Source organism: Onychomys torridus, chromosome 16 (genome assembly GCF_903995425.1).
Source record: "Onychomys torridus chromosome 16, mOncTor1.1, whole genome shotgun sequence".
NCBI classification, from domain to species: Eukaryota; Metazoa; Chordata; class Mammalia; order Rodentia; family Cricetidae; genus Onychomys; species Onychomys torridus.
In genome coordinates, this window is record NC_050458.1 from 51,268,387 (window position 1) to 51,289,956 (window position 21,570).

At 48.6% G+C, this 21,570-nt stretch overlaps 1 protein-coding gene across 1 annotated transcript in view; it reads left to right on the forward strand.

Annotated features, from left to right (window-relative positions):
• The window catches only part of Tbc1d22a (TBC1 domain family member 22A), a 272,127-nt gene that overhangs the window by 205,900 nt on the left and 44,657 nt on the right, over window positions 1-21,570 (forward strand). Inside the window, exon 11 of the mRNA XM_036207609.1 lies at window positions 17,986-18,081. Coding sequence (XP_036063502.1) covers window positions 17,986-18,081 — 96 coding nt within the window. The remainder of the gene's footprint in view (window positions 1-17,985; window positions 18,082-21,570) is intronic.

Below are 21,570 nucleotides of genomic sequence, written 5' to 3' on the forward strand. Positions count from 1 at the left end.
ACCTTTCTTCCCCACCCCACCACTCACACACTTGCAAGTACTAAAAGGCCTGACCTGATCAAATGAGCACATGAAGCCTGCAGGTGGTGAGTGGCCGTAGCAGCCATGGGCTGGAACCCAGGGGGTGCGGGGAGGGGGCGGTGAGGTCAGCTGGCCTGACAGGAAGCCCCACTCTTGCTTTCCATTGGGCTGCAGGTTTCCTGTCTCCTCTCCTCAGGAACTCTTCTCTTGGTCTACTTCCTGTTAAATCTGCAGTTCCCTGGGGAAGGTCTGTTAGGTGATCCCTTTTGTTCAAATTGGTTTCAAAGCAATAAAAGGCACATTCACAGCCCAATTTGCAGGGGACAGGTGCCAGTGTTTGTTCAAGGCTGGTGGTCCGAGGCCATTTAAGTGCTCAGCCATCAGTGATGGTCAGGGGTCAGGGATCAGAGTGGCTCCGCGGGAAGCTACCAATTAGTAAATGATGTGGAAGTTTGCACAGCATTCCTTCATTCTCTCATTATCTTTTCATTTGTGAATCCCCACTGAGAGAGAAGTACAGGGTGCAGAGGGGACCCATAAGAGAAGGAAGGGCCTCTCTTCTAGAAGCTTGTAGCCCAGCAAGTGGTTCTTCATCTCTACTCTGGGTGCGAGTCATCTCATCTCTGGAACTTGTTACAAATGACGGTTCCTAGGCCACCACCAAGAGCTCCGTTTCTGTCTGACTCTAAGAAAGGAATATCTGCTGGCCCATCAGTATACCCTCCATTCTCAGAGCTGGATATGAAGGCCACAGGTCACATGAGGTCCCATCACTGTCCCGGAAGTTCCCAGACTGAGGTCATCTTGGGGACACTGGATGTTCCTGTCTGAACATCAGTTATACCTCTTCTTATTTCCACATTGCTATCTCCTCCTACAGCTTCCAGTAGCCAAGCACCCGTGGGGAATTCCCGCAGGCAACATAGAAACCTAACTGGACAGCCTGCATGACTCTCTCCATTGCCTCGTTATAGTAAAGATTGGCTCTAGCCCCTCTCCAGGTGGATATGGGCCTAAAAGACCCACAGGTGGATGACTAGACAGTGTAGCCTGAGCTTCAGGTGGCTATTTGCTGTTGACATGCCATGAGGAAGATGCCCATGTGGTCAAGTTGGGGCTCATGTCTAGGGGCATCTCTTGGGGGATGAATTTGTTGTGGTTCTTTTCTGATGGTCTAGAGCAGTGGTTCTCAACTTATGGGTCATGACCACCTTGGGGGTTGAATGAGCCTTTCACAGGGGCTACATATCAGATATCCTGCATATCAGATATTTACATTAGGATTCATGACAGTAGGAAATTAGTTATGAAGTAGCAACAAAAATAATTTTATGATGGGGGGGAGGTGGTCACCACAACATGAGGAACTGTATTAAAGGGTCGCAGCATTAGGAAAGTTGAGAGCCACTGGTCTAGAGCCTTAGAATGCAGGCCTTATGGCCTAGCTCCCATGCTAACCATGGCCTCAGGGTTTATCTGGTTAGCTCTGCCTTTCTTCAGTTAAGAAAACCTACGCTGAATTTTCACATTGCTGCACATTCTGAGATGCATGCCAAACTGCCATTGGCTTTACCATTCTCAGCCAACAGTGTGGAGTGCAAAGCTGGTTTTGCTTTTGTTCCTTTGAAACAGTCTCACTGTGTATCCCAGACTGGCCTAGAACTCACTATGTAGTCTAAACTGGCCTCAAACTCATTGCAATCCTCCTGCCTCAACCTTCAGATTCTGGGATTACAGCTTGCAGCCACTGCACTGGCTGAGAACAGGGTTTTATGCTATGCACTTAGACAGCCTTACATTTATCTCTCACCAGGGTTTGCAATGGGGACAAGAGATGCTATGCTGTGGTGTAGTGAGGATGGACCTGAGGCAGGGACAGTGGCTTGTCTTGTCCTGAAGGATGGGAGCTGTCACTAGGGGCCTGTCTGGCAACAGTGGCCCTGTGCTCCCACAGAGTAGAAGTCCTTGGAGGTTCCATCATCTGGGGAGCATTAGACAGACGCAGAGGCAAGAATCCCCCAGTGAACAGTGTGCTATCCACAAGTATCCTTGAGTGGTGGTGGGGCTAAAGCTCCCAGAACACAGGATGAGAGTATCATGGAGGGAGCTCAAAGGCTCTCAGTAGACAAAGACCTTAAGGGATACATGGAGGGCAGGAGAAGGGGCTTCCCAGCTCTGAGAACAGAGGTCAGTCCTTGGAGGATGTCGATGGGGAACCCTGGACAGAGAGCTGGAGTGATGGTGTCTAGCAGGTATGACAGGCCCACAGAGACCGCGGTGCCTAGGGGTGTAGGGTGCTCAGTCTAGGCTGATGATGCTCACACATGCATGTTCCCAAGAGGGCAGCCCAGCCCATGGCAGGCCTGACCAAGAACTGCAGTTCCCTTGCTCATTTCCTGCCTGCCTGCCCTTTGGGCTAAGGTTGGCTTTGCACTGAGGCTTTAAGTTACTAACTGGCGTGATGTCATTTCTTTCTTCAAAGTAAAATTAATCAGAGCCCACAGCAGGATCTTTTCCTTTGAGTTTGCCAGGAACGTCCTTGACAAAAATTTAAAAGCAGTGGAGTTTTTCGGGTTGGAGAGGGTGTCACGAGTTCCTGCATGGCAGCACTGATAGTCTAGGTGGTGGCAGTGTCTTCTAAAAATGCTGAGTAGTAAGACAGACCTGGGATGGTGAGATCTGGGACATGGGAGGGGAGCAGGATGTGTTAGTTCTTTCCTTAGGCGCTGCCCCCTACAGTCTTTCAACGCTTGTATAATTCATGGAGTTTTGACCCAGCAGCATTCAAAGGGTGCCTTTGATTTCCTCCATCAAGGAGGCAACATTTGCAGGCAGTGTGCTTCATGTGATGTAAGGCTTAGTGGTAACAGACAGCCCTGTGATCCCACACTGTCCTATGTGGTCTGCCCTGAGTGTCTGTGCTGGGGGGCCACGGATGCCTGTTGAGACCCTTGCTCAAACATGTACATCAAGGCCACCCTTTTTGTATGGTTCTTGGCTGGCTTTTGCTGGGGTGCATTTGTGTGCTGGGGGTAGTTCTTTCTCCACAGAGCCAGAAGCAGGTCCTATAACTAGGGTTCAGTGGGCTCAACGGAGCTCCTTGCTTCCCATGATTTTTAAGATTCTTCTAGACAATCTGCTAGAACTGGTCAGCCCCTTCTGAGCCACCAGCCACATAGGAAGTGGAGCTCCTTAGGCAATGATGATTTCTTGTTAGTTAATTGAATATTAAAGGAACTCAGGGACATAGCACTGGAAAACACCTTCAAAATCACAAGCAGACCTTGACCTGCCTGGCCACTGACTGTGGTGATGAATTTATACTTCAGCTTGCTGATCCATCATGCTCAGATATTTAGATAAGCAGTGTTCTAGAAGTTTGTGAGTATTTTTGGAGTGAGATAAACACTTAAACTAGGGATTTTGTGTAAAGCAGATGGCTCCATATCATGTAAGGAGACTTAGCCGAGGCCAGAGTGGACTGAAGACTGACTTACGAGCAAGAAGGAAATACTAGCACGTGTCCTGAAACTGCTGTCTCTGGGTCTCTGGCTGCATGTGTCACTTCCCTTAGTACCTCTCCTAGCATGAACATGTATGCATGGACGGACACACACACACACACACACACACACACACACACAGAGTTTTGTTTTTCTGGAGAACCCCCATCAGTACATTAACTGAAGGGTCAATGTCAATTAAGAACTTACAAGTCCTGACAGTATTATTTCCTGTATTCTAATACCCACTAGCTTTCAAAGACTGGCTTCAGTTAGGGATTCTTGATATATTGAAAGCATCAACCAAAGTCCCAGGAGCTGGCACAGACCACAAGGGTCATCTCCTTCCCCTAGGCCTCCTTCCCACAATTCCAGAGATGAGAATCTGCCTTATGATGCACAGATGCGATAGCCTGTGACCTTTGTCATTTAAGCAGCTGGAATACTCTCAGACATGGACAGACACCTGCCAATAAGTATCTGGCCAGAGCTAATGCAGGTTGGCATGGAGTTGATAGATCGGTCACTTTGAAGCTGGCTCATTTGTGCTCCAGGATTTGGCCGCATAATGAAGTGTGATTTACAGTTCTCATTACTGGCCTATGCACCAAACACAGGGATGTCGGTGTGAATTTTAAAAGGGCCGTGCTCTGCATTACCGGTAGGTAATTGTGTCATGAAGTGGCCTGCTGATGAATATTTCAAAGGAATCATGGCCCAGCATTTGCCTGCACAGCTGAAGTTGGTGTATTTGAATCTGAGTGAAGACTAGGAAATAGTTCCCTTCATTTGAATGGCCTCGGAAATACATCTATGTAAATACGTGTACACTGGGGAATCTCCTGGTGCCAAAAGGCCATTTGGTTTTTCCAGTGCCAAAAATTATAAGTAAAATTTTAATGATATAATTAAAGGTGAAAAATTGTTCCTTTTACTACCTTGCTGTAAAAAACTGAAGGAGATTGTAGGTGGATTTTTTTTTTTTTTTGGCCTTATTTACCACATTAAAAAAAGTATATGCCATGTGTAATTTGCATTTAGTTAATATGTAGTCACCTTTGAACTTCATTTTATTTTGTAAACCAAATAGAAACTACTGGGAAGCTGGTATGCAGCTTCAGGGAAGTCTGATGTTACTAGTCATCAGGGTTTACCTTCTCCCTTCCTCTAGTAACTGATGGAGGGGAGTTGCTGATGGACAATTGTGGTGGTTTGAAAGAAAATGTCCCACACAGCGAGTGGCACTATTAGGAGATGTGGCTTTATTGGAGTAGTTATGGCCTTGTTGGAGGAAATGTGTCACAGTAGGAGTGGACTTTGGGGTCTCCTATGCTTAAGCCACACCCAGTGACACATGTCCTGTTGCCTGTGGCTCAAGATGTAGAACTCTCAGCAACTTCTCCAGCACCATGTCTGCCTGAAAGCTGCCATATCCTGCTATGATGATAATGGACTAAACCTCTGAAACTGTAAGCCATCCCAATTACATGTTTTCTTTCTAAGAGTTGTCGTGTTCATGGTGTTTCTTCACAGCAGTAGAAACCCTAAGTCAACAAGAGTAGCTGACAGACAGTAGTAGCTGTTGGACAGGGGTAGCTGACGGACAGAAGCAGTGATAGACAGGAGTAGCTGATGGGCAAGAATAATTTCTCTATGAGCTTTTTCATTCACTTGGGTATCTTTTTAATCCAGAATGCTGGGTGCTGAGACCAGGGGGCAGTTTCTAAAGGAACAAATGGGAAGAAATCTCTAGTGCAGAACCAGAGGAAAATGTGTGACCATCAAAAGAGGAGCAGCTGGGAACATCCCCACAGGGCTAATCTGCTGGAAAAAAGTGAGACAGTGAGCAGGGCTGCCCAAGGTTATGATGAGCAGACTGTGAGGGGGTCAGGCTGCGGAGTCTGCCTGGCAGGGCAGGAGGCGGACAAGTCTACTTCTGTGTTCATGTCCTATGGTTCTCAGGCCTGCGCTACCCAAAGGAGGGGACCCTACAAATAAGTAAGACTGTGGGTGACTAGGGACGACAAAATTTGTTTTTTTTCTTAATTACGTGTTAATTAAGGTGTTTTTCTTAATTACGAAAAATGTCTACTGTAGGTTTACAAATACCCATGCACTTAATACCCAGGATAGCAAATCTGAAAGAGGGGTGTGTGTGTGTGTGTGTGTGTGTGTGTGTGTGTGTGCGTGTGTGTGTGCGTGTGTGTGCGTGTGTGTGTGTGTGTGTGGTTAAATTTCCTGCCTCAGGTCTTTTATTTATTTACTTAAAAATTAAATTTTACTTGTACTGCAAAGTCTTTCCCCGTCCTCTCTATAGCTAAATGCCTTGAAATGGGCTTTTATCATCCTCTTTGTAAACTGTTAGTCTATTAATCAAATGTATATATCCATAAACAATTTAGTATTACACTGGATACACAGTCCGTTAATAACATCATGCTTAAACATCATTCACGGCATGATTAATGCAACTTTGTGTTGCTAGTGTTGGTCCACTGTGATGGAGTTGGCTGTGTTGCTCCTGTACTTCAGTTCCTCACTGGCTGGAGAGGCTGGGCCCTGTCTATTCCTCAGTCACACAGCCAATAGTTCCCGAGTATCTTTCAACTAAAACAATTCTCAGCCTGACCTCTGACCTTATATCTGTCTCCACTGCTTACTTTATACTCATCTTCACTGTTGACCTTGTATCAATCTTTACCTCTGACCTGTGCCCATCTTCACCTCTGATGTTGTACCCATCTTCACATGCCCTTGTCCTATAGAATTTGAGGAATAACATTTCCTTTTTCACATGGTTGGTGGGATTTTAAGTCGACATAGTCATTATGGAAAGCAGTTTGCAGGCTCCTGAAAATTAGAGACAGAAGTACCATATGATCTATGATCCTGCTCTTGGGATCAGTCTGAAGGTGATGAAGTCAGTCCTGAGGGACATCTGCACTTAGGATCATCGCAACATTATTCCCAACAGCCAAGGCAGGAAAAGTCCTTCATGTCCATTCTCAACAGGTATGCAAAATTGCATGTGATTCTAGTCATATGTGGCATACAGTGATATGCATATTCTGTATATCAGTGAGTAATCTATGTGTATATTGAACATGTATTATCCAGGGAGGAGATCTTGCCTTTCTGGTCGGCACAGAAAGACTTCTGCATGATCTCACTAGTATGTGGAATCTAAACCAGAGTGGAAGTTCAGCCTTCACAAAGCTCACAGTTGCAAGGAATAGGATGGTGGATGACTGGCTTGGGGTGGGAGATCGGGAGATCTGGAAGGATGCAGAGTCTTAGTCATCCAGGACCAGTGAGCTCTGACATGGAGAGCACAGCCTGCTGACAACCTCAGCAATCCTGTAAAGAGACTCCAAACTTGCTGAGAAGGTGGGTCTGAAGCGTTTTCGTCACACTTGCAGGTAATTGTAGGGTGACGGCTGTGCTGATGAACTTGACTGTGGGCCTCAGCTCACACAGAGCCCTGTCCATTGCACAGCTCCACTGTGCTCAGTCTCTTCAACAGTTATTCCTGGTGAAGTTGAGAGATGCAGGAGTTCCCACTGAAGAAGGCACTCGGGAGACCCCAGAGTCTGATGTAGCTGCGTGGGCTGAGGCTTTCTTAGTGGTCCTTTCTCAGTGCACCAGGCTCTGCCAGACTTGTCTGTCTCTTCACTGGGGGACTCAGGTTTGCTAGCAGTGGCTCTGGATGACTAAGGAAGACCATGCCAAAGGAGGGGTTCTGCCGCTCCAGGGTGAGCAAGTTAGGAGGGTCTGTCTTCTGCCAGCAGATCTGTCTTCAGTGGGACAGGAGGTGCGTTCGAAGGCAGCCATGACTCACTGCAGCTGTCTTTTCACCCTGATGTCACTGTCCCTGGGCCACAGCATCACCATGCTTCACCTCTGTCTTGGGCAACAGGTCCCCTGCCCCTCCCTCCCACATCTCTGGGATGGATCGGATGGCAGTCATTGTCTGCCACCTCACCAGCAACTCTCCTCATGGGGCGACTAGTGTAGACTCCACAAACCTCTGCACATGTGCTTTTTGTCCCCAGTGGCTGGTGGGTGGGACCAGTGGTTCTGCGAGGCCTGTAGGTGTGGGAGCCATAGTTGTTGCCCTTGACTTTCAGAGTTCATACACTGTGGAGCCAACCTGACAACTGGAGATGGGCTGACGATGGACTCCTTCCTCACAGACACTCCCAGTCTGGGAGAATTTCTAGAGCAGACATTCTGTCTAGTCTGCCCATTCTAGGCCTGCACACAGTCACATTGCCAAGGTCGCTGCAGAGTACTTAGCATTCGTTGCCAAGGGTGGAGAGTGTTAGAGTATGGAGCTGGCTCTCTGGGACCTCAGCAGGTGGCTAGGAGCAAGAAGGACCTAGACAAGGTGTGTCTACTCTCACTTCCAGAGACATATAGGAAGCATTGGGGTGTTTGCAAGGAAGGCTTGAAAGCCTAGGGCCGGAGGAGCCAGGGTAGGTTGTTTTGGATAAAGCCCAACTAGGTGGCTTCTAAACTGTCGCAGGCTAGTCCTGGCTTGTCCTAGTGTTTCACTAGCCCCTGTCAGGGAGGAGCTCTTTCCTACAAATGGTGGGTGGCAGAATGATGGCCGGTCTCTGGGCAGACGGGAAGAACTTTAGCTAAATTAGCTCTGGGCTTCTGTGAGGTGCCCATGAGCACTGCAGGATATTTCAAACACCATTCCTTCTCAGAGCTCAGGAGCATCTCCCGACTTAGTGCTCACGGTGGGGCAGTGAGCCCGAGTCTGGCCGTGGCAGACTTACTGTGAAGTAGTTACAGCTGCTGTTTCCTTAACTGGTGATTAAGACAGGGTGATGCCGAACGGATCTGAAATAAAATCTGCTCATTCGTTGTTATAGAATATAGTGGCTTGTATGAGATGTCCCCACATTCTGGGTGTTTGAGCACTTGGTCCCCAGTTGGTGGCACTTTCAGGGAAGGCTTAGGAGGGGCAGCCTTGGCTGGAGGACATATGTCACTGAGGTGAAAGTATATGGCCTCACTCTATCTCTAGTTTTCTCTCTGCTTCCTTCATGCTTGTAGTTGAGGATGTGAACTCTCAGGTTTCTGCTCAGGCCACAGTGCCTGCCTCCTCGCTGCCTTGCTTCCCTCTGGGACCGTAAGCCCCAGTAAATTCTTTCCTCCACAGTCGCTTTGGGTCCTGGTGTCTTATAGCAACAGGAAGTTACTAACATGCCATGTAAGAAGAACCGTAGACCTGACTTCTCCTGCAGTGGTCCTGTGATGTGTCCCCTCTGAAGACTGGAGGCACAAGGACTCTGGTGCTGTGCCTCCCCTCCAGGGAGGAGTGCTGGGGCAGACTGTCGGTGCTCTGCCAAGACTGGTAGCCACTAGCCACCAGCACCCTTCTCAGGGTAGCCTTGGGTCTCCTCCCTCTGGCCACACCCCTGCTCTGTGTGTGCCTGGCCTGTGGCAGCCTTCTGCAATGAGGGTCCAGATGCCTGTGCGGGGGCAGCAAGGGTTGTGCCAAGGTGCTCCGCTCTGGACACACCATGGTTGTAGACCATCACGTTCCAGGGTATTACTGTGTTCTTCAGGCCTCTCAGGCTTTAGTTACAGGGGAACAGAAGCAGGGTGGGTCCAGCATTGGGGACCATTGAAGAGGAATCCCTGGAATACAGAGGCTTGGGTGGGTAGCTGGGGGCCTTTAATCTAAGGAGGTGCAGGAATTACATAATAGTCCCTAGCTGATAGGACAGCCCAGCAAGCACCTCATCCCTCCTTCCCATCCAGAAATTTCCATACATGTGACTGTTTTCTGATTTCCGCTAGGAAAAGCAGGACATGCCTAGCACTTCTACAGTTTAGTTGGTACCTGAGTACCAACAGGTACCTCCCGGCAGCTGTCTATGTTCCTGTGACATTCCTGGACAAAACCAGACTGCAGTTGTCCAGGAGCTCATCCCCCAGGACAACTCTTCCTGTCCTCCTTTCTGCCTCCCACCCCATCCTCCTTCCATGAAACCTAGAGCCTGGGAAACTGAGGCAGGCCTGGTGTCCATGGCTGTAGGCAAGGAGGTCAGAGAGGATAGGGAAGCAGGGCTGGAAGGATTGGACCAGGGTCAGACCCTCCCAGAACACTTGGTCCTGGCCTTCAGCATGGCCACACTGAAATGGCCTATACTGTATTTCTCAAGGCTTTGAACTGTGACTGACAAGGGAATCCGGGAAGCCACAGCCTTTTCTGCTGGGGTAGGGCTCCTTACAAGGCTTGGAAGTAAGCCTTGTTGGCTTGACCTTTGTCCTGAATGGTGACAAGCCATGTGGGTGAAGCAGACTGAGCAGGCCTGGCCTGTGGTGTGTCTTAGGCTGCTGCCCTCCCTCTCCCCCACTGCATGCACTCTTCATGGGATGCTGGTATGAATCCTATCGGTTAAGCTTCATTAAAGCAGAGGCTCATTTTCCATTTATGATGGGAATTTTTTATTTATCAAATTGTTACTCTAATATCATTTACTAAGTCACTGAAGACAAATAATCCACTTAGACCAAGCCGTAAAATTCCATTTGTCCACAACGCCTGTTTCTGCGGAAGTGTGGCCCATGCCTTGTTCCACTCTCAGCTGGAGGCAGTGTGGGCTGCAAGGTTCACGGCCCAGCTCTTGAGTTCCTAGTGGGGTTGGCCTGGAGGGTGTCCTGCGGCCCACCTGAGCTTTCTCTGGTTAATAAAAGGCTGATGAGTGAATTAAGAGTGTGACCAAGATTCCATAGAGAATCATCAGTCCGGAACATCCCCAGCACGAGCCCCTGGTCCTCTCAGTGTTTGCTGTGCTCTGCCCTTCATTCCTTAGGGAGCTCTCCTCCAGTCCCTGAGGGTCAGGTCACCTTTGTGCTTCTTTGAAAGGGAAACAAATGCCTGTTTCTTCAGATACTGCTCAGAGTCTTGTCCACTAATGCTTCCTGTCAGCCGCATAGGGCCCGCAGTGGAGCCAAGAGATTGGGGGAATGGGATTTCATTCTGTCGCTAATCCTACTCTTGGGTTCGGGGGCAGGGATTGCAGAGAAAAAAAGGGGGCCCAGAGATCCCAGAATGGGTGAAAAAGAGGACCAGAGGACAGAGGTGTGTGACCAGTGATGACAGTGTGGGAAACAGAAGCCGACTTACTCAGGGCCCCAGGAGGAAAGATGGGGCTCAGCTGATGGAAGAGGGAGTGGGCTTCTCTGGCAAAGCATGGGTATGTGAGTGCTTCCCACTGAGCCAGCAGCGCTGCAGAAGCCTGCCAGGCTGCAAGGCTGGTGTACTGGAAGAAGCAGGAGAAGGTTGAAGGTCAGGGATGTCAGACAAGAGGCTAACAGCAGCTGTGGTGTCCTGATCCTCCATGGTCAAGGACATGACGTGAAAGGAGCTCCGCTTGGTTAGAGGAGGCGTCCCAGTCATGTAAAATGTAAAAGAAATGGGAGATAGAATGACAAGACCCCAAATCAACCGCCCCCCCCCCCCAGAGTTCTGAGAAAATGCAGAGACCATCAGAGGGACAAGTGAATTCTTGATGTGAACTTAAGGAATCGGATCATGGTTTCCTCTCATCAGAGCTGCCCCTAGATTCCAAAAGATAAGACATCTCTGACAAAATAACCATCATAAAGGAACTGCAAAAGACCAAGAAGGTTCTAGAAATCAGCAAAAGAGATTTCCTGGGGCAGAATAACAAATAGATTGAGAGCATTAAATAGCAGAAGCTCGGATACGGTGTAATGAACTATTTAACATTGGACAGTGTAGAAGTGCCGTGAGGATGACAGTGGAGTAAAGACACAACCTGTGAGGACCACAGTCAAAAGACCCTTGTTGAAGGAAAGTCGGGATATTGGATTTCATGGAAAGTGATGACTGGGTGGGTGGGTGTCTGACCTAAGAAGATATGATGAGAAAGACAGGGCAGATCTCTGAGCAAATCCAAGCAAGTGCTGATCCAGAAAGCAACACATAGGGCATCCCAGTTTTTAGAGAGTATAGCAGGATGGCAGAGAACACTCAGTGGGGAAGGCAAGAGCAGTGTGTGCGTGTGTGCGTGTGTGTGTGTGTGTGTGTGTGTGTGTGTGTGTATGCATATGAGGTCAGAGGACAACTTATGGGAGTCTGTTTTCTCCTTCCCATTGTGGATCTCAGTGATCTAATTCAGGTTATTAGGCATGATGGCAGTCACCTTTAACCCTACGTCATCTTGTGGGCCTCATTTTAGATCATCAGGTTAAGCTTGTCTGCTACAATAGGGCTGCTGTTAAGATAACAGTGGAAACTTAGTAATTTCTAGGTCAATTAGAGGTAGACATTGGACTAATGGATAAAGACAAGTCAGTTCACTACAGCACGGAAAAAGGAAATGAGATTGTGGAACCACCAGCAGGTTGAGATTTCGAGGATGCAGACTGACCAGACAGTGTCAGTCTTGGTCGGTTGGGGCCTTGACTGCATTTGGAAAGATCCGTAACTATAGAGACATAGGGAAGTTAGGGATGAAAAAAAATATTATGTTCCAGAAGTTAGCCAACAACTAGCATAAGGAAGCAGAATTGGAAAATTCAGGACATTATTTTCAGTGTCATCAGAACATAGGACACTTTTAGGGAATATCTGGCAAACATGGCAATTGGCCTGAATCTTGAAAACTATAAAATACTGATGAAGGTAAAGAAAACCTAAGTAAGTGATGGGTCAGAAGACTCAGAGGTTCTAAGATGGGCCTGTGTGCACGTACAGACATACACGGACATAGATAAGCACAAAGACACACATAGATAAGCATAGAGACACACAGAGAAACACACACACACACACACACACACACACACACACAAGCACACACAGACATGCATACAGATACACACACAGACACACAGAGAGAAGCATACACAGAGACATGCGTGTATACATACACACACACACACACACACACACACAGGTTGATCTGTAGATTCATAGCTCTTTTTTGCAGTAATTGACAAACTGACAGTTCAATTGATACGATATTGGAGGAGATGTGGGCCAGCAGAGCTCTGGAGAAGGGTAAAAATGAAAGCCAGGGTGACCCCAGCCTTAACTCACGGAGTGGGTATTGACTTCTTTGAAAATTACTGAAGCAGTTTTCATGTGCACAACTGCCCCCTCAGCTTCTTCACACATGTGAAAAAAGCAAGTGGCAATGGACCAGAGACCTAAACAGAAAATATAAAACTCTAATAGAAGCAAACCGTATGTGCCCTTGAATGGGGGAAGATTTCTTAGACGTGACAAATTAATAAATGGGCCTTCTATCAGAATTTAAGACACATTCCCCACAGTCACTCTTTGGAGTGTGGAAAGTGGAGGAGTAATCTGAGAAGCACATATTCCCAACAGAGACTTACCATGCAGAATATAAGAAAACAATTTGTAAAGCGCAAGAATAGGAAACAGCTAGAAAAATCTCCAAATACTGGAGGATATTGCGTGACATGAGGGATGCTTGGTCACTGGTCATTTTGGGAAGTATGGGTGGGTACCTGGAAGGCACAGTGAGACACTACTACTGCAGGCTATTTGAAGCTCAATTAAAACAGAGTTGTCTGACTGTAGAATGCTGGCTATGATGAGATGGACCTCTTGTCCACTGCTGTGGGAACATAAAGTGGTAGAGCCACTTTGGAAGGTAGCTTGGCAGCATGTGTCCATAGGGTGACTAGTGCACAAACATGTACAGAGCTCTGCATCCTAGTCCTGAGCTGGAAATAGCTCAGTGTCTCTAGATTGATGAATGGATAGACTATGATATACCCATTCAGGGGAACACAGCTTAGCATTTGCAGGGAATAAATAGACAGACTGGTGTGCCTATTCAGGGGAACACACCTCAGCATTTGCAGGGACTAGATAGACAAACTGTAGTGTGCCCATTCAGGGGAACACACCTCAGCATTTGCAGGGACTAGATAGACAAACTGTAGTGTGCCCTTTCAGGGGAACACACCTCAGCATTTGCAGGGAATAGATAGACAACTGTGGTATACCTATTCAGGGGAACACACTTTAGCATTTACAGGGAATGGATAAACAAACTGTGGTGTGCCATTCAGGGGAATGTTCTGTGGTATTTTCAGAGAATGAACCCTGGGTGCATGGAATAACAAGGACATATTTCAAAATAGTAGCTCCAAGTGAAGGACATTAGGAAAAACAGTACATATAGTACAGTGGCACTTCTGTGCAAGTGTCAGATGTAAACTGACCTGTATTGAAGAATAGTAGCTCAGTGATTACCTGGGCACTATGAGAGGACTTATAGATAGCTACAAAGGTACATATGGGGTGAGAGACATGAGCATTGTCCTAACTGTGACAATGTTTTCACAGGGTCACACATAGTAAAATATAGCTAATTATAAATTATGCAGCACACACTGATAGATGATCATAGATGTGTCTTGCTTTCCTGATCCTCTAAGCCAGAGACTTAGGCAGTGCATTGCTTGAGATAAAGGGGTGAGATGTGTTGACAACGACTTTGAAGAAACTCTGGATCTGTATACCCAATAACATAGCTTCCAACGTTGAAACCGAATTTGGCAGAACTGCAAAGAGAAAACAAACAAAACCACCGTTGTCATAGGAATGGTTAACACACCCTTATTTCCTAGTAGATTGTATACAGATTAGAAACCACTAGAGATGAATAACATTATGAGTTCATCTTCTTTAATAGACATATATGAACTGCTGCCTCTAGGAGTTCCAGGCACGTGCTGGAACAGCAGGCATTTTGTAGTGTGACTTCTTCTGTGGAGATGTAAAGAAGCGTCTACTCACTCCACATAGAGAGGACACCAGCAGAGCAGAGAAAGGACCCTGTCCAGGTCCAGGTTGGTGAATCAGAGAGTCAATTCTGGCTACTGACAGAGTGTGGGTGGGACCACGTGAGTCACTTGATGGCAGCTCAGTCACATCAGCTGTGTCAGAGCCAGGCCTGTGGCCTCAGTGTTCATATCCTGTCCTCCAAGGATGCTGCCTCAGAAAACATTTGTGGAAGATGTCTTCTATCCCAAACTCAAGTCCAAATTACCTTCAAAGAACTAGAGTCCTTAAGTCCCATTCTCTCGATTAAGTCACAGTCACAGTAACTCAAAAGCTAAAGAGACCGAAATGAACTTACAGATTTGAAAAAATGTGCTGGTAAATCAGGTCTGATCCAAAAAAAGACATCAGAAGAGCCAGTGGCACGTTCTTAGACATGGGGTGTTAAAGCTTCTTTAAGACTCAGAGTGCAGGTGAAGCGGGTTTCTGAGGATGACTCGTGCTTTGCTTGCCTGTATCAGAAATGAAAAAAGCCAGACGCTAATGAGCTCACCGCCATCTCCCCTAAGTTAGAAGAGGAACTGGGCAAAGAAAGTACTCCACTCCCGTGTTTGAGAACGCCCACAACAAACTACAGGAAGGAAGTAATCAAGGGGACAGGAGAGGTTAACAAAATACCCATCCTCAAAAGCTGAAGTTGATAGGTTGATGGATTGATTGATTTTAGGAAACTATGGAGGAAAAGGCAACTGAATGTAGAATTAAGAATTCCGATCGCTCCAAACAGCAGTTAGGGTGCTGAGGCAGAGGATTATAAACTCAGGGCCAGTCTGGGCTACTTAGTGAGAGCCTTCCTGAAAAACAGAGCTGGGGAGCATTTCCAAATAGGATATTACTATAAGTGCACAGAAATCTAGAAAAGAAATATATCATGAACAAGTTTGAAAACTTAGATGAGAAATTTCTGGAAAAATAAGAATACACAAAATTCTGAGGAAGTCTGAATTGTTTTTGTAACCATATAGAACTTAGTTTTGGGGTGTAGTCCTGTTCACAGAGAAGTCATCAGACCCTGCCCAGCACATAGGGGCTGTCTCTTAGGAACTGGAAGGAAATATCCCAAAGCTGTGTACACTCTTCTGAGAAAGGAAAAGGGGAGAGAGGCAAACAACCTAACTCTTAAACCTTACAAAGACAGAGAAAACTAGAACTTCATCTGGCTGGGTGAGTGCTGTCAGGACGTAGGTATGGTTCAAACCTGGGGTCCATTGTGACTGGATACAGTTTATCCTGGGAATGCAAAGTTGGTTCAGTCAAAGGCGGTTTCCCATTCCCAGGTGAATTTGTCATCTTGGTTGATGCAGAAGTCATCTGTGACTGTGACAAGAGCTCTCTTTCCTAACCTGCTGTGATGCCAGGCCTCAGCAAACACTTTTCCCTGTGATGAAATGGTGGCAGCTGATCCCCTCACAGTCAGGAAGTAGAGGAAGGCACTGCTCAGGTTGCTAAGGCAGCACTGGGCAGGCAGTGTGGGGAGATGAAGAAGCAATGCCCACCTCTAGGACTGAGAGTGATCAGCCTGCTCTGCTAGTGGCCTCCATGTCACTCAACCACTGGCCACCTCCCCGCTCTTCCTAGTTGAACTCTGTAGCAGGGGGCCTCTGGGATCCCTCAGTCCCCTGACTGCTGTCAGTGTGTTTCTGGGCTAGACCACTTGTTAACTCCTGTGCATCCTACTCTAAGTCTTAGGAGAGTCACAGCTCTCTCATCAAATGTGTTCTGCTTCCGCTGAGAAGCCTCTTGTCTTAGAAAGTGGCAAATCCATCCTAGTTAAGGCCCCTCCCCCTCTTTCCCTTAGACCCTGAATGCATCGCATGTAGCAGTGTATTGTGAATCTAGAGTTGGCACTCTAGTTACAAGCTCTTGCTCTCCTTTGGTGCACATCACTAACACCTGTCAGTTTTAGGGTGGCTATGCCCCAAGCTTGTCCTGAGCTCTGCCTCTGCACCTTGCCCTGTGCCGTGTTCTCAGTGGGACAGCCGCTGGAGCCTTTGAAGTGTCTCTTCCCTCCCCAGAGCTCTCTGGGCTCATGAGAATGCCCAGTGACTGGGGTTCTGCAGATCTGCCCCCCGTAAGCTGCCCTGCACTGCCAGCCTTGCTCTCTGTTGTCGTGCTGCTGACTGCAGTGCTTCTGGGCTGTCGTTGGTACTCTCTGACTTCAGGACCTTCATGTCCCTGTGTGTCTTCCTGCGCCCCCTCCGCGGTTCTCTGCTTGAGTTCCTCCTTAGCTGACTGAGCACTATATAGAAATTATGGCGGGCACCTGAGCATGCATAGACACTCTTCTTGTTATCCTGCCCCCTCCCTTGCTGTATGCCACTTTTTGGTGCACTGTATACTTTTATTATTTAATAGTCCAGTAACAGTGGCTGCATAGGTATGTGTGGACATAGCAGAACTGTGCAGATAAATGAGCTTGGGACCCCTAGTCTGGGTAGTTAGTGGTATGGCCTTGAAGCCAGGTAGGAGCTGCAGGGGGTGAAGAAATGAGATCCTTTCAGAAGGGAGCTAGCTGTGCAGGCCCAGTGGGGTGGTCTGGGCAGGCTGGACAGGCCTCTGGGGTGACAGTAGTGTGAGATGGTAAGAACCGAGGGAAGGATGCATCTGACTGCACTGGAGACTGATGTGGGAGTGGGGATTCAGGCAGATGCCTCCAGATTTCCTGTCCTGCCTGCTGCATTCCCCAGTAATGCCCACAGGACAGCTTCCGGCTCCACTGCTCCATTGGTATCCCGCTTGAACTGTTCCTCAACTTTCAGGCGTGCTTTCTCCTCTGGGAAGTGGAGGCTTGCTCTCCAAGGCTCAGGTTTGGTTCCTGGCATAGATGGGCATTCACCAGATATACAGACACTACTCCTGCTTGTCATCTGTGAATGGGAGGATGTGGTGATATATTGTGACCCCCAATACAGTGTGCATCCTAATAAACTTATCTGGGATCAGAAAACAGAGCAGACACTAGATAGACATAGAGGCCAGAAAATGGTGGCACACACGCCTTTAATCTTATCACTTGGGAGGCAGAGATCCATTTGGATCTCTGTGAGTTTAAAGCCACACTAGAAACAGCCAGGCATGGTGACTCACACCTTTAATCCCGGGAAGTGATGGCAGAAAGGTATATAAGACGTGAAAACCAGGAACTAGGGTTGGTTAAGCTTTTAGGCTTTGAGCAGCACAGTTCAGCTGAGACCCATTTGGATGAGGCTTCCAGTCTGAGGAAACAGGATCAGCTGAGGAACTGGCGAGGTGAGGAAGCTGTGGCTTGTTCTGCTTCTCTGATCTTCCAGCTTTAACCCAATATCTGGCTCCAGGTTTGTTTTTATTAATAAGACCTGTTAAGGTTCCTGCTACAGAAGGAAGTTACTGTTCTTGACATTGTTGAAAACCCAGGCTGGGGCCTTGCTTACCAGACTGTCGGCATATAAAATGGTGTTTAGTGTAATGAGCTGGGCATGCTGCAGCTCAGTCTCTGAGAAAAAGTGAGCCTTCCCAGTGGCCCTGACTAGAGAGCCCACCCAGACGGCTTTGCCCATTGGCGTATGTCTCCCAACACTCAGTGGCTCTCTCCTTGTTTTTTTTCTCTTTCAGTCTGAACCAGAGGGCTTTTCTCATTTCCACTTGTATGTTTGTGCTGCTTTCCTCGTGAGATGGAGGAGAGAAATTCTAGAAGAAAGAGATTTCCAAGTAAGTAACGGTTTTTCAGAAGAGCCCCAGTTAGGTTTTGTGCTGAGAGAAAGGTTATTGAGTTCTAGTTCATGGCTGACTTGTGGAGGAGCTGTAAAGAGTGCTGGTTGCCATTCACTGCTAACCGCCTGCTGCTGGGATGCTCCTCCTGCCGAGACACAGAGCTGGTGGCACTTGGCTGGCATCCTGAGCCCCCACCCAGGCTCCCTGAGCCATGTGTCCTCACCAGTGTGACACTGGAGGGCCTGGTGTCACCTCCAGCTCCCAGCCTTTTTCACAGGGCCTGAGATATGCTAGAGACTGTTCTAGATAAGAAACCACACAGCCTGCGCTCCCAGGACAACAGTCACCTGGTGGCTGTGTGATTTGGGGTACATCACTTAACCTCTCTGTGCAAGTTTCCCTACTGTCTTGAGAGTAAAGCTATTAAAGAGCGCACTTGTCAGAGGCCTTGTTGGACGTATATCCTGCCAGCTTTGTGTTCCATCCAGGAAACTGCATGTGTCCAAGTCCCCAGATCCTGGACTACATGAGTGCCCCCAAGAGGTGGCCCAGGTATTGTGAGGACTGTTGACCCTTCCCAGGTGCTTTCTGCTATCACTAAGGGGTCAGAGGTGCTTGAATCCAGCTCATAAGGCCTAGTGGCCAAAACCCTTGCTGGGTAGGGTGGGGTAGTTAGTCTAGGGCACAGCAGAGAAGAGACCAACATGATAGGACAGGACTCTGCCCTATCTATGGTCACTCTCTTCCACCTCACTCCCTGGCCACCCAGCTCTCGATAGACTAGTTGGCCCTGTGGTCCCAAGTTCCCAGAATGGTAACTCGGTGTTGTTGTTCCTCAACCCTAAGCTTCTCAGATGACTCTGAGCTCCCTGCTTCCCATCTGGTGACTGCTGGAGGGGTCCGTAAAGTCCCACATAGTCACACAGTCCTGCTCAGACCCCAGGGGTGACAGTTTTATTGTCCATTTGCCACAAATTGGAATGACCTATGTAGGGAGCCTCACCTGAAGAACTGCCCTGATTGCCTCAACTGATCTGTGAGGTCCCACTCTGAGTGAGGGTGGCACTTTTTGATAGCAGCGCAAATTAAGGCCCAGCAGACACAAGGCCTGTCCTGTGACAAGTGAGGGTGTTGGCCAGGGGAAGGAGCAGCCAGTAGGACCTTTGGGTTGGCAGACAGAGACCAGCCTGCCCACCAGGCCACCGTGTTTGAAGTACATGGGACATGAGGCTGGCCTCCTCAGTTGCTGCCCTTGTCATTACAGAACTCAGTTGTCCTGTGGGTTGCTCGATATACTGACTGGGGTCCTAGGCTGGCCAGCACTCCAGGCTTCCTTGTCTAGCCTTGTGTACGTGGCTTATAAGTGGGTGAGATGTGTTGGCTCCTTGCCCCACTAGGCATATGCAAGGTTGCTGGCCTGCCTCTTCCTTCTCGCTGCATCCTGAGAACATGGAGGCTCTAAGGAAGGTGACTTGCCCTGTCACCAAGTAATTTAGAGTAATGCTTGAATGCTCAGTTCTATCTCCCAGTCCACTTGTTTGTCACCAGGACACTCTGAGAAGCAGGGCTGGCTGTACAGGCTGTTTAACCCGACTGCCTGTTTATGGAAGAGAGAAGGGTCCTGCATTCTTGGTGTACAGTGGCCGCTCAGTGTACTGGCCGGTGTGTTGGGTTCCCACTGGACAGTATGCACTCCTGGCCTGACTGGTTCCCAGGAGCCTCCAGGAGAACTTGTCCCAGACTCAGATTGCTGCCCATCTTCCTGGGGGTCAGAGGTCTCAGCTGAGCTAGCCCCTCAGGTTACTGCCACCTTGAATCTGGCCTTACAGGATGGACATCAGTGTCTAAGGAGGCTCTAGGCAGACTTTGCTGCCTTCTAGTCTAGGCCAGCCTAGCGTCATAGGATAAAAGGTAGTAGAGAACTCACGTTCTGCACAGCCATGTGTTTAGTGAAGCTATCCCCTCAATCCTACAACAGTACCTCTGCAGCCTCCTGCAAAGACCCTTGGCCACATGTACTCAGCATGGCCTGCCCCAGAGTTTTGTTCCTGAGCCACCTTCAGTAAGGGACTGTCGTCTGTCCTCTCCCCACACACTGGCTCAGACCAAACTGGAACATTGGTCATGTGCTCTTGGGCGCAGCCTTTATCTTGTGAGGATATGCAGTGAAGTGTCATGTGTGCATGTGGTCAGAGCAGGACCTAAGCCCTTGGGAGGTGGTCAAAAGGTATGTGCAGCTACTAGACACTGGGAGTGGCTGGGGCCACTGTGGTTATGTGTATGATAGACAATGCATCCTGACAGGCTGCTGTGATGGCATCCTCTGCTCTTGCTCAGTCTGCCTGATTTCAGCACTCTCTTGTTGAAGAGATGTATTTGCTGTTTGGCTGGAGTTGCACTGTTGTGATTATGGCTTCACCTTGAGAGGCTGAGTACAGTGTGTTACTGGCCTCCTCTGTGGGTGTCTGCCTCCTCCTCCTTCTCCTCCTCACATAGCCAGTGCAGAGTGTGGGTGCTGCCTGCATTCCAGCCCTGCAGCCCTGCAGTTTGGGTGTGGATGGGGAGGACAGAGCCACAGGGTAGATTTTTCTTCCTGTGCTAGAATAAAGTGCCGCCTTGCTGCCTAGAGGCTGGAAAGAGTGTGTGCCATGAACCCAGTATGTGCTGTGGAGAACTGATTCAATTAAATGAGGGACCCTGGGGGCCTGGTGAGCACAAGGGACTGTGGTCGCCACTGTGATATTTTAGGAAATGATTCCACCTTGTGGATGGGGTGGGGTGGGGTGAGCCTCTGGCAGTGGGGTCCCTGGCAATGGTTGCCACAGTCCCTGCTTTGTTCACTGGGGTCTGCCATGTAGGCAGTAATGTGTTGCTGCCTGTCACTTCCATGGGAACAGGATTGCGCTTGAGGAGGAAGCAGACCCAGAGCAAGGTAGGCACTGGCCTACAGGCCAGAACCGGGGGTGGGAGCTGGGGTGCTGCCCATGGGCTGGTTCTGTGGCTGTGGTGGGTCATCTGGGGAGTGTGGGACAGGTAGGAATTCAGGCTGTGCACTGGACCTTTGGACCTTCGGTAGAGGCACCTCCCTGAGGGAATTGTATACTATGTGAAGGCAGACACCTCCCTTGCCATCTCTATCCCTGGTGCCCCTCAGGACATTACCCATGATGCCCATAGACTCTGCTAGCCAATGAGGTCCTGCATTTCTATCTGTCCTTCTTCAGCCAGATTTTTAAGGGGTCTTCAGAGCTTTAAGGAGCTCCAGGTTATAGAATATCTTGTATCCCCCTGGGGACCACTTGTCACTCTTGGCTTTCCTTGTGTTCTGTGGGGTTGTTTTGCAGTAAGTGGCCTTGGGAGTGAGGAGAAGGAAGCCTGTGCCTTCCCTCAGTGGCTGCTGTTCCCCCCCCCCCGACCCCCCGCCCACCCACACAGACAGGACACATGACCCCATAAGCCCCAAGAGGCTGGCTGCAGTGTGACACA